Source organism: Hesperophylax consimilis, chromosome 22 (genome assembly GCF_061612785.1).
Source record: "Hesperophylax consimilis isolate HC1 chromosome 22, BYU_Hcon_1.0, whole genome shotgun sequence".
Classification (NCBI taxonomy): Eukaryota; Metazoa; Arthropoda; class Insecta; order Trichoptera; family Limnephilidae; genus Hesperophylax; species Hesperophylax consimilis.
In genome coordinates this window covers 19809283-19821675 of record NC_142857.1, presented here as the reverse complement: position 1 = coordinate 19821675, position 12393 = coordinate 19809283, and the positions used below count along the sequence as shown (strand labels likewise).

The 12393-nt window shown below is 34.0% G+C and overlaps 1 protein-coding gene across 4 annotated transcripts in view; it reads right to left on the bottom strand.

The window, feature by feature from the left end:
* The window catches only part of LOC149413188 (homeobox protein cut-like), a 212117-nt gene that overhangs the window by 31538 nt on the left and 168186 nt on the right, over nt 1–12393 (bottom strand). For all 4 annotated transcript variants that reach the window (XM_089645380.1, XM_089645382.1, XM_089645379.1 and 1 more), the window contains 2 exons: nt 8820–9001; nt 2595–2950 (listed from right to left, as the gene is read on the bottom strand). In XM_089645380.1, the coding sequence (XP_089501506.1) occupies nt 2595–2950; nt 8820–9001 (538 nt within the window). The remainder of the gene's footprint in view (nt 1–2594; nt 2951–8819; nt 9002–12393) is intronic.

Here is a 12393-nt window from a genome sequence, read left to right as displayed (position 1 = left end):
TATAATACACGGTTTTCCAATAAGAGGTGTTATTTTGAATAGCCCGCTATTTCGGTAAATGTTACTTTTGAAGCTGTTACTTTTTGACATTTGACAAGTAGAAACTACGCCATTAATAAAAATGGAACGATTCACGCTTTAACAACGCATTGAAATTATTAAAATTCACTTGAGTGAATCAAATGCAAATCATCTTGAGTGATGAAGCCCATTTCCACCTCGGTGGCTTCGTCAACATGCAAAATTGTCACATCTGGGGCTCGGAAAACCCAAAAGTTATTGTTGAAAAGCCTCTCTATCCTCAACGTGTGACTATTTGGTGCGGTTTATGGTCCGGTGGAGTCATTGGACCTTACTTTTTCGAAAATGAGGCTGGAGCAACAGTTACGGTGAATGGATTGCGCTATCGAGAGATGATTAATGATTTTTTATGGCTGAAATTGGATGGTATTGATCTGGACAACGTTTACTTTCAACAAGACGGCGCTACGTGCCACACAAGCAACGAAACCATTGATCTTTTACGATTGAATATCAAAATAACACCTCTTATTGGAAAACCCTGTATGAAATTTTCTATGGATAAGTGGTCCACTCAAATCAGGGGAAATTGAGCTTACGAATTTTCCTCAGAAGTGTATTTTATTACTAATATAACGCTTAATATACTCCAGTGAAATAGAAAATAAATCCAATTAGTTGCAATATACATTGACAGGTTAACTAAATTAATGAATTATAAGAAAGAACTACTGTCTCGGGTCTTGTGGGTATGCATCTCCGGGGATGTTGCCCAGGCTACCCAATGGTCGCAACGCCACTGGCGTGAGACGTTCACGATCAAATTCATTATATTAAGATTCCGAGAACTTATAAATTTTCTATATTCAACCAGCAACGCTTTTAATTGTTGCCAGTTTTACAACCAGCTAAGAAAATGGCCTGAAATTGCGATGAATACCTGAGATAATAATAGACAGTAAAATGCCTGGAAACTTGCAACTTTACGATGGTGAAGTTTATTATTAAATACGGCAGTTATATAAATCGAATTCTCTGAATAAATCAGTTGTTATCTGAATGAATAATCCGGATTCGATGTAATCTGAAAAGGACCGCCATTCTGTCCGTTAATAACTCAATTTTCCGCAGTCGTTGTGAGAATAATATAATAAATAGAATAAATCGCCTCGGGCGGCCATTGTTGTCCTCGGAAGTGCGCTCGTATTGTTGCATCTAGTTTATTTTGGTATCAGTTTCAATTTCAAACTGTTGCGTCGCCCACGCTCGACCATGTAGTGTGGGCTTTGCTAACAAAATGCTGCACAAATCAAGTGACACACGTATGAGCGATGTGTCTAAATGTCGAGACCGTTTTATACGCACGCGAGCATGCAATTAGTAAAAACGTTAAAAATGCACTTATTTAAATAATCAATTAACGAGTTTACCGTGGTTCTTTGTGGTTGCAAATTTCATAATATCAACATTCAACATATATGCTTTGAAAGGAGTTTTTCAGGAATCATTTCATGCATGTGTGTATACATTCCAAAACGATTGGGTTTTATTAAATTATTGTAATTTTTAACGCACAATAGCTATGAAAAGATGAAAGATAATCTATATTTTTAAATTACGCATTGATATATAATCAGTTTTGTTTGGTTTAAGCATCATTGGTTGTAGTCAAAAGAAATAATAAAGGAAATAATATTAAATGGGATTAAAGTGAACACAAAATAAACGAAGAAATATGGAAGACATGCACATGATATACGATTGTAAAAAGATTGTATCACCTTCATGGAAATAAATAGTCAAATTATAAGACAATTAATATGAATATCTAACATTATGCTTTAAATTTGTTATGTTGCATAACTAAAGGAACTTATTTCAGTAGAAATTTGGTGTCAAGAGATTATTTGATAATATTATGATGGTTAAAAGATATCGGGGAATCTAAATCAACAAATAATAGTGTTGTGATTCTTAGTAATTATTACTGTGATTGATGAATAGAAACATCAACACATGATGAAGGGAGATCATTCTCGGTATTTGAGAGCTGAATGATCTGTTGTTCCAGAAGTCAAGGTATTTGTTTACAGTCATAGGAAAATGCATCATGGTTTAGCAGAAAAGATGAAAACCTCCGACAGTCTGATGTTCCAAGCTTTGCTAAGCAGTGCTGAATGCGTTTGTGACCGGGAACAGTCGGTGATTATAAAACATGGTGTGGCGAGTCGTAAAGGAAGTAACCAAACTCAAATTAAAACTTTATTTTAATGCCATTTGACTGTTAGGATATTAGGTTCTAATGTATGTGTTCTTAAGCCCTTCCATAAACAGTCTTGCAGTTCAAGGCATCACCAAAGCATTTGCTTTGATGATGGATACTGGAAGATTGTCCAAAAAGTTGGCTAAGGAAGGAAGCGGAAGCTCGAGTTGACCAAATGTCAACCTACGTAGTTTTGGTCGAGAGTGAATGAATTTTATGATATTAAGACGACTGTTTTTGAATTTTGGTTGTTTTTCTTTACGAGACGCCATACAGCAGTGCTGCCCTGAAGCTTTCTTCATCTACACACCTGAATCCCTCCCCTCTACACTGGCAGTCAGTCTCTCTCCCTTGACAGACTCTCTGTCAGAGTCCTGGAGGTTGATGGCTGCTTGCTGCGCCGCTTGCTGTGCTGCTTGCTGCGCCACCTGTTGCTGGAGTTGTTGTTGTTGTAGTTGCATCTGTTGCTGTTGCTGAATGTGCTGTTGCTGGGCCTGTTGCTGGAGTTGTTGCTGGGCTTGCTGGTGCAGCAACGAGGGCTGCTGGAGGGCTTGCTGCTGGGCCTCGCAGACTTGCGACTGGGAAAGGGCCTTTGATCTTTCGATCAGGAGTTGTTGGAACTGTTTGTTCTCGTTGGCCGCTGAGAGATCGACGGATCGGAGGATGCTGGAACAAAAATAACAAAATTATAAATAAAAATATCACAAGAATTAAGACATTTTAATTTAATGGCCTGTGTCTTATTTTTAATGATAATGGGAGGAGTTGTTCAACTTTATATTAAATAAAGAAATATGTCGAGTACCTTGAAAAATTTAATATGCTTTGCATTTTCGAGCTAAAAATTCCGAACCGGTAATTTGCGAACTTCTATAAATCCATAAAACACTGTCTTTCTGAAAATTTTGTGTCACACAAAACTCCCTGGGTGCTTAATCGCCTAACAATATCCAATATTAGCTTTAAAAAATCCACCCCTCATGAATATATTAAAATTTCAACAGCTCTCCACCCTGCCGCCCCCGCCCACTCGAACTTTGCGACGGAAAGTGAAAAAAATGCAGGTAAAGTGATGTACAAAAAATGTAGAACGACTCTTGTGTTTATATTAAAAATTAACGTCCGTTTTGTGGCGAGGGTATTAAACCAATATCGAGACCATCCCCTCTTTACGGAGTTCAGGGAGTGCCCGGGGAACAGAAGTGCCGGAGGGATGGGAAGTAATGGGATCCCTGTGGTACACCTGTCTAGGAAACTCTTATGACCACTGGAGGACACAGCGTTATTTTTTATAATTTTTAAAGATGAGTATGAATTATTTATTTAATTGACAAAACTTACGAGCAGCTTGATAAACACGTGTGATGAAAGAACTCTGGTCTAGATACAACTACGGATGTGATAATTCTTAAATCACTTTAATACCCACAAAAATGATAAGAGTGAATCATAGTGTTTAAATATCGTTCACACGGTATGTACAAACACATCTTGAGGAAGCTGATTTCCTTTTGATAACTAAATAAATTTTGACAAACATCCCTTAAACTAGAGTTCACATCACCTTCTAGGAAGCTGGTTAATAGATTTATGCGATATCTTCGACATCTTGGTCACACGGTGTTAGGAGCTTGTTAGCACCTTGGCGATAAGGGTGGTTTTCTGAATTCAATGGGGTATGATTCTGATTACATTGGTGATTGTATTTAGCTACAGGTGATATTAGTCTGGCTATTGTTTGATTATACTAAACGAAATTTTCCATTAAAAAAATATTTGACAGTGTTTAGTTACTTCTAGGTAGAGTGAAAAAGAGCTAATTTTAAAGATTGACAATGTTTTTAAAGGTTTTTGAAAATGAGCTAATTTAATTCGATCTTAGATGAAATTGATGCAAAAAATAAATTGATTAATAATAGTAAAGAATGAAGAATAGTATTTTCGCATGTGATTTCATTAATTTCAGAGTTTTACTTTGAATTGTTGAGATTTAAAAATGTTTTATCAGTATATTATTTTTGTGATATGGAATAATTTAATTTCAGTAAGGTTTTGCGCAAAATATTAATATTTTGTAAATTATCTAAATCGTTAAACATGACAAATATACTAAATTTGCAAATAGTGGCAGCTAATACTGTTGTTTTTCGTTCATAGCACCATAGGGTTTGTATCGTATTGTTTAAAACCTACCTACTTTAGAGATTTTGTTCACATTGTAAACTTGAAAATTTACGAGCTTCTTCCTTATAAGAATAAATTATTAGTGGAGTGCTTGGAGGCGACTCGTGGAATTATCTTGCGGAAGTCTGACGGAAACGGACCGACCTGAATACAATGTCATCTTTATCAAACAATAACGAAGTTTGATAAATTTGTAACAGTTCTGAAATAATGGACGATAGACAAAAGAAGTTTGCTGAGACTTTTAACTATTACAAACCGGTTTCATCCAAGACTTATTACATAAACAAATAACATGCGTCTTAATTTTTTAAAGTATAAATTAATATTGCAAAGCTTTATAGCGTGGGACTGAAATGTCGCTTTGAGCTGAAAGTAGCTGCGTTAACGTGGAAATTTAGGTGCGAAAAAGCAGTGCAAATATCACGACACCAGAGTTTACCGTAAGAGAGTTATTAGTGGAAAATCCAAACATGTTTACTGCACCACATTTAAGATTTGGTCCATTTTATATTGATCTTTTGATTGTAATATACAAAGATCATAGAGATTTTGTATCACGTATCAAACTTTTTTCAAAGACAGTGTTAGAAGTTGGATTAGAGCTTATCGGCGTTATACAGTAGTTGTTGTCTATGATTCGTTATTATTTGTTAATGAATCCATTAATTACGGACGAATCAAAGAAAATATTTCTTTGATAACGCCCGCCATCTATTGATAGGTTTTCTGACGAATCTCTCTCTCTCACCCAAACATTTGAATTTGGAATTCTCCGAACTTTGTCTATGGCGGCGTTCTTTATTCGAAAATAGTTCAAAGGCGGGAGATGCCCCCACCCTTAGATAAGGAACTGGAAATGGCGTGCGGCGTGTACACAATAATAAAAAGACGATTATTTTTTCTGCATAGTGTTGCCAGCTAGCTAAATCCGGCGAAACTTAGGCCGCGTTCACACGTGATAGCAAAGAGAAACACGGACAGGTAGGTACCTAATACCTAATTTAGACCAGTTCATAAGGGCACGTGTAATGCTATTTTGTATTTATGGACTAAAATTCAATTTTTGAAGTGGTACATACTTTTAGTATCGCCCTAGTGAGATACCATCATTAAAAATCCAAGCATTACATGAAATGTCTAACCATGTTTAGTGAGTAGATCCGATTAGCTGGGTGGTTCTCAACCTTCATCTTTCTGACTATTAAAAAAGCATAGATATTTTCGAATCCGATTAATTACAGTTACTTGTAAGGGCAAGCAGAAAATACAGAGCGTTATAAATCACAATTTCGCCATTGGGCTTCTTAAATCCTGCGAGATAATTTCCTTTTGGTCCCCGTTTCCTTGCAAGACAAGACATTCCATTGACTGTGTTTCTTGTTTACATCCTATTAAGCCAGTGGCGCAGCATTATACAGGGCGGACGAGGCCGGGGCGATAACGACCCCAATAAAACTCCCCGACCTTTGTTTACACGGAAACCTTTTTTAGTTTATTTACCCCCGGGCAATAAAAATAAAGAACATATAACGGCGACAATGGGCCCCATTTTTAAAAAGATTTTGTGATTTAGACAAAAAATATAGTTGTTTGTCTAATTCGTAACAACAATATATAGGTTCTTGTTTGTTTAATTCACAGACAAGTGCGCGTCGTGTTTAAATTTTATACTCGTATAGGCCAACTGCTGATAGTACCGTTGTAACCTCTTCCTCTTTATAAAAACGAGGGATGTAATATGGAAATGAAAGAGAGATTACAACGAAGTTCTCAGTGGCAGGGCCATAATCTGAGCTTTATCAAAAAAAAAAAAACATACCGAAGAAGGGTAACCGATAAGGAATAACTCTCTCTATACTAATCTCTCAAAGTAAGACTTTAGAAGAGTTCTTGTTTGTTGTATTCAAAATATGTATGTTTTAAAGATATCAATTAATAACGGTAGTCAAAATTGTTTCATCTACGTAATTACGCAGATGTAGTATTGAGTTAAGCTAAGTAATTACGCAGATGTAGTATTGAGTTAAGTTATGCAATTTCGCAGATGTAGTATTGAGGTAAGCTTGTAATTACGCAGATGTAGTATTGAGGTTAGTTTGTAATTACGCAGATGTAGTATTGAGTTAAGTTATGCAATTACGCAGATGTAGTATTGAGGTAAGCTTGTAATTACGCAGATGTAGTATTGAGGTTAGCTTGTAATTACGCAGATGTAGTATTAAGTTAAGCTATGTAATTAAGCAGATGTAATAATATGTGGCTAATTTATATAGCGCTGTTTTCGTGAAAAATCACCTAAATGTAGTATTACATAGCCTAACTAAATATTAATCCAAACTATTTTAAATGTTTTTTCAAGCTTATCAATTAAAGATAATTTACTGCCGGAGAATATATAATTATACTATAAAATGTACTCTTCATGAAGAATATAAACAAAAGACAATTAAATTATTTCTTACTACTTGCGTTATTAGAAAATAATTACTGTTTGTATAGGTAGGCTCTATAAACAAAATCACGTAAAATGCAACGCACAAAACAAACTAGATGCACTTTTGTTTACGCCAGTCTCACATCTCGACGGTATCACATTATGGTAAAGCGTTTTAACCTGATAATTTACGTGCAAACATCAAAATCAAATAAAGGTATAAAAAGTCGGAGCAATAAAACGCAGGGTTCATCCACCTGCATTTTGTTTGATTTTGATTAAGGAAAATGTAAGACAGGTAAACGGCCGCCATGTTTAGATATTATTCATTAGTTATTATTAAATAATAATAATTAATATAGCGCCGTTTTTGTGAAAGATTACCTCAAGGGCGCTGTTAATAATTATAATAAAGCAAAAAATCTGATTGTATGAAGTAACAAATTTTCACAACGCCGAAAATAAACAGCAATAGCACTTATATTGTGTTCATACTAAAAACTTGCGAATGGTGAGCTCTGGCATCATGAAATTTGCACAGATCGTTTTGTCTGCACTTCGTAGACCGATGCAAGTAGTTTTAGCTCGCAAAGTCATTTCTATATGAAGCATTGAAGAATCAACTTATCTATCGAAGAATAAGATGAAACAAAACATTTTAAATTAAAATTTAGAAAAAAAAGGTTGTTCAAACAAATGTATGTTTTTTTAAACCTAAAATAAATTGAAAAATATGATATTTTTGCCCGCGCAAATTCTTTACACCCACATACGTTGAAATTTAAATAGAATAGGCATAATTTTAACGGGGGTTAAGTTTTTCTTTATTGATTTTACTAAGAAAACAACGTTGTCCACTTTTTGTTTGATAGAACCATTATTTAGTACTTTGTTTAAACGAGATAAAATTAGATCTGTTGTATGTGATTTGTTTATTAAAAATCTAATAAAGCGCGTTCTGACACGGCGCAGAGAGTAAACAAAACACAACATGATAAAGGACAACGCGCAGTTGAACGTAATCTCCCTATATGTTTGGATTGCGCCCAAATGATAACTTAGTCCAATAAAGTAATGAAAATAAATCATGATACACTGTGTGAAGGGTTGGTCGGTAAGTTGGGCGGTGACCATAAATTCTTAAGTGCAGAGATATTAATAATGCGTTCTTATTGTGCGTGTAAAATAAATACCAGACAATATCTATAATGTGCAACTGGTGAAGCATCAAATCCCTGGCACATTACGCTATACGCATCACGGCTTGGCCTATTTCTGGATATCGCTCGCCATACACTACAGATGGGAATGTATGACGGGAGATATGCTGAAATAGGCCAAACCACGAGAATATAGCGTGGTCTATCACAGGCTTTATGCACGAAAATGCGGCTATTAAAATCGACAGATTTAATTACTTTTAATTTCAGATAGTTAAAATGTGCTTAGTAACACAAAACCGCACGCATTTGGACAGAAATGATTTAGTTTTTGCAATTTATTGACTAGGTTACATACTAAAAGAATTAGATATATACTATTATCATACTATTATTATTACATCACAAAATAGTAGAACTGCTCCCATGACCATTTCTTATTTACTGTGTATTTTATTTTTCTTTTTATGTTCTGAATTTGTAATCTTTTGATGAACTATTGATGAATAGCCGGTTTACAAATACTACGATTTTTTTTAAATTTCACGTCCTGGATTAAAAGAATTTTAAATTTTTTAGTATGCATTTAAGGTGCCATCTCTCATCGAAAGTTAGCTATCATCATGTCAGTCTTCACTCTGTAGACTGCAGTCCTGAACGGCACTTGTACTATGTAAGTAAGTTAAAATTTATCTTTTTTAAAGTTATTTTCGTGTTTTTAAAATATGAATGTATATCGTGTGTTTGCGCTTACCTAACTTCCCGCTTGATGTCATCGTAATCTCTCTGCGTGTCCAGGCGGGCTTCTAGCCTAGCGATATGTCGCCGCTTGTCGTCTAGTCTCTGCTCGAGTCGTCTCAGCTGCTGTGAATGCGCGTCGCGCAATGCACCCAGCGAAGCCCGCAATCGTTGCACATCTTCCCCCAATTGGGAAATCTGGAAGAAAGAAAGCAGAAATGTTAGAAAAAGTCTTAAAAAACAGAAATAAAATAAAGAACAAGGTGAAATTAAACGTATAACTGGTGATAAAATTAGCAATAGATGAGAATATTTCGAAAATTTCATTCAACAAACTCACTTAACCTCACTTATAAATATCTAATTGTTCGCGTAAAAATGTGATAAATTATTTTTTTCTGTATGATTACAATTGGAAAATAACCCGCGACACGTGATACCATGTAATGGTTATTTGAATTTATGATTACAAAATAAACAATAAAATTGCAATTCACAATGTTTATATCCTTATCACATCCTTGTGGTTCCAACTAACCACAAAACTTCCGTATCAATAAAGAGTCTGTCAATTTTTGATAATTTAATAATAAATTCAAATCCATGTGTTAAATGTATAGCGTTTTCAATTCAACGCGTTATTTCATTATTCAACAATAATGCGATTCGTTCTCGTGGGTAACAATGCATTTTTTTAATGCAGCTCCCCTAAAAAGTGTTATATTGTGGGGTGAGTCGGGAATCGATTACTGATCGGTAATTACCGATAATTCAGATCGTCAGGGGTGAGAACGATCCGCGATGGTTAACCGCGTGTTGAATCGATGGTCGTTGAACAACAATAAAATAACACTGTTAGAACCCTCTTTTTAAACAACAACCAACTAAAGAAAGTTATTATATAAAAAAAATAAAAATAACAACATTGGTTAAACATCTTCAATAAATATTTTTAAGTATATTTTTAAACTTATATATTAATTAGTATTGTGAGGTTAGGTTAGCTAATACCTACACAACCTACGATGTTTTCAAGTTACGGTGATAAAATAGCAAATGTGTATAATAAAGTTATTTATTTACGTCATTAATCAAACATATCAATTTCGGTTGTTTGTGCATCCTGCGTAACTCTGGTTCAATGAACTCAAATTTGCTTTTGAATTTAAATGTCATTTCGAAACTGAAATTGATTGTTTAAAGAATTCAGACAAGTGAAATAGTACATACATAATATATTATATTTTTAACAGAAAATTATTTGCCATATATTTGCTAGTAATAAAATATCAAAATTTGTGTAGTAAAGTTATTTTTGTAAGTAGAAAACTTTTTAAAAGTTCTAATTTTTGTGTTTGTATAAGAGGAAGCTATAAGCCAAAAATGTGTATATTCTTGGTATACCTTGTATTGTCGGTAATAGGCACTAAAATCGCTTGACAAACGTCCAGCGTCCAGAAAGGTTCGATTTCAAGCACAAAAAAGGTTTTTGTTAATTTTGTAAATTATTTTATAAGAAAACAAAAAAGTTAATTAAGTGAAACTGTCACAGATAATCTTAAATATAATACTGTAGTTTTTTAATTTGTATCCTTAACGCGTTCATACATTTCTATTGAAAAAATATCTTTTTTAGTACTTTAAATTTATATTTTTTAACGAGTAATTTATTTGTATTCTACTCAAGCGCAACGATAGAAATACCTTCAATTTATCATATTTTAAACATATTTTTTGGTATTCATAATGTACACCGATTCGTTATGAAGATTAATCAAAATAATGATTTGGCATTAAGCTTCGCCTTAAAAAAAAGTTGAGTATCTCTGTAGAAAGGGTGCAATATTGTTATTGTTCGGGGTTTTACGGTGTATTCAGCGTTGAAATGCGGTTGTCAATATTGATATCAATTTGGGAATATATTAAACCGATAAGTAGTCGATGGTGGATGCTGTAGAATGCTTTGTAATCTATTCAGATCCGATAAATTATTATCATGGGGGTAAAGCTTTTGTTGTTATCGATACGCGTTTCGATTTGGGATTAAAATGTATTGGAATTATAAACTTGTTTGGAAACTGTTTAATCCACTGTTGGAGGGTAGTTCGAGTGGATACCATTACTATGTACGTAAAAATGTTTCATTGAAACGAATCGAACGAATTAAATCGGAACTATAGTAAAAGATAACGTCACATAGATCGGTAACACAGAAATCGAAAATTATGTAACTCTCAGGTTTGGAAAAAGATAACGACAATTCATAAGCTTTTTAAGGTAATTTTATTGTCTTTTAATATAAATATCAACTGTAAACACACACACAAAACTTCAATCAAATATAATACTCATTGTTTGTTTTATAGTGAATAATATTATAAGCCTTAGTGTTTGCTGTAGCTTAATAATATTTTTTTTGATGACTGCCTATTCAAGGTGAGCACCAATCTGTAACTTGGTACAACTCATCGCGGTGAGGATGTATGTGAGTCTGATCGTAAAATATAAAATACTCGAGATTCGTCATTATTATTATTACTTTATTTTATAACGCCATAAATAATGCTGCTTTCGCAATTAACGAGAATAAAGAATTATTCTTGAATATGTGATTGACGTCACGCAGTAAACGGGCAAACAACGGTATTTAACTTCAATTGTGAAAAATGTTCATTCAGTAATTAGATCAGAAATTGCCAACGCTTTTATACATCTTTCAGAAAAACAGAATAAAATTACGTCGAGGAGTTCCTATAATTGTAATTTATTAATAATATTATTGGTTTCCGGTATATCTTAGGATCTGGCAATACTATTGATGTTTCAGAATATATAAAACTAATTTTAGTTTTTTTGGAAGCGTCAACACACTTCAATCTAACCTAACTATTTTGGAAGCTTCAACACACTTCAATCTAACCTAACTATTTCGGAAGCTTCAACACACTTCAATCTTACCTAACTATTTCGGAAGCTTCAACACACTTCAATCTTACCTAACTATTTCGGAAGCTTCAACATACTTCAATCTAACCTAACTATTTCGGAAACTTCAACACACTTCAATCTAACCTAACTATTTCGGAAGCTTCAACACACTTCAATCTAACCTAACTATTTCGGAAGCTTCAACACACTTCAATCTTACCTAACTATTTCGGAAGCTTCAACACACTTCAATCTAACCTAACTATTTCGGAAGCTTCAACACACTTCAATCTAACCTAACTATTTCGGAAGCTTCAACACACTTCAATCTAACCTAACTATTTCGGAAGCTTCAACACACTTCAATCTAACCTAACTATTTCGGAAGCTTCAACACACTTCAATCCAACCTAACTATTTCGATCGTTCATTAGCTCTCGGAAGGTTAAATGTACCAAAACTTAGTCCATATAAGTATGGAGTACCAAAGCTTTTAGAAAATCATATGTGTAAATATATAACACGCAATAAACCCGTAATTCATAGCTACCCCGTTCAACTCTACAACGCAAACTTTTATTTTGACAGTTTCCACACAAATCTAAATTATTTCGAAGCTCTTTGTTTTTTGTAATATATATGATTTGTAAGATAATTTAACT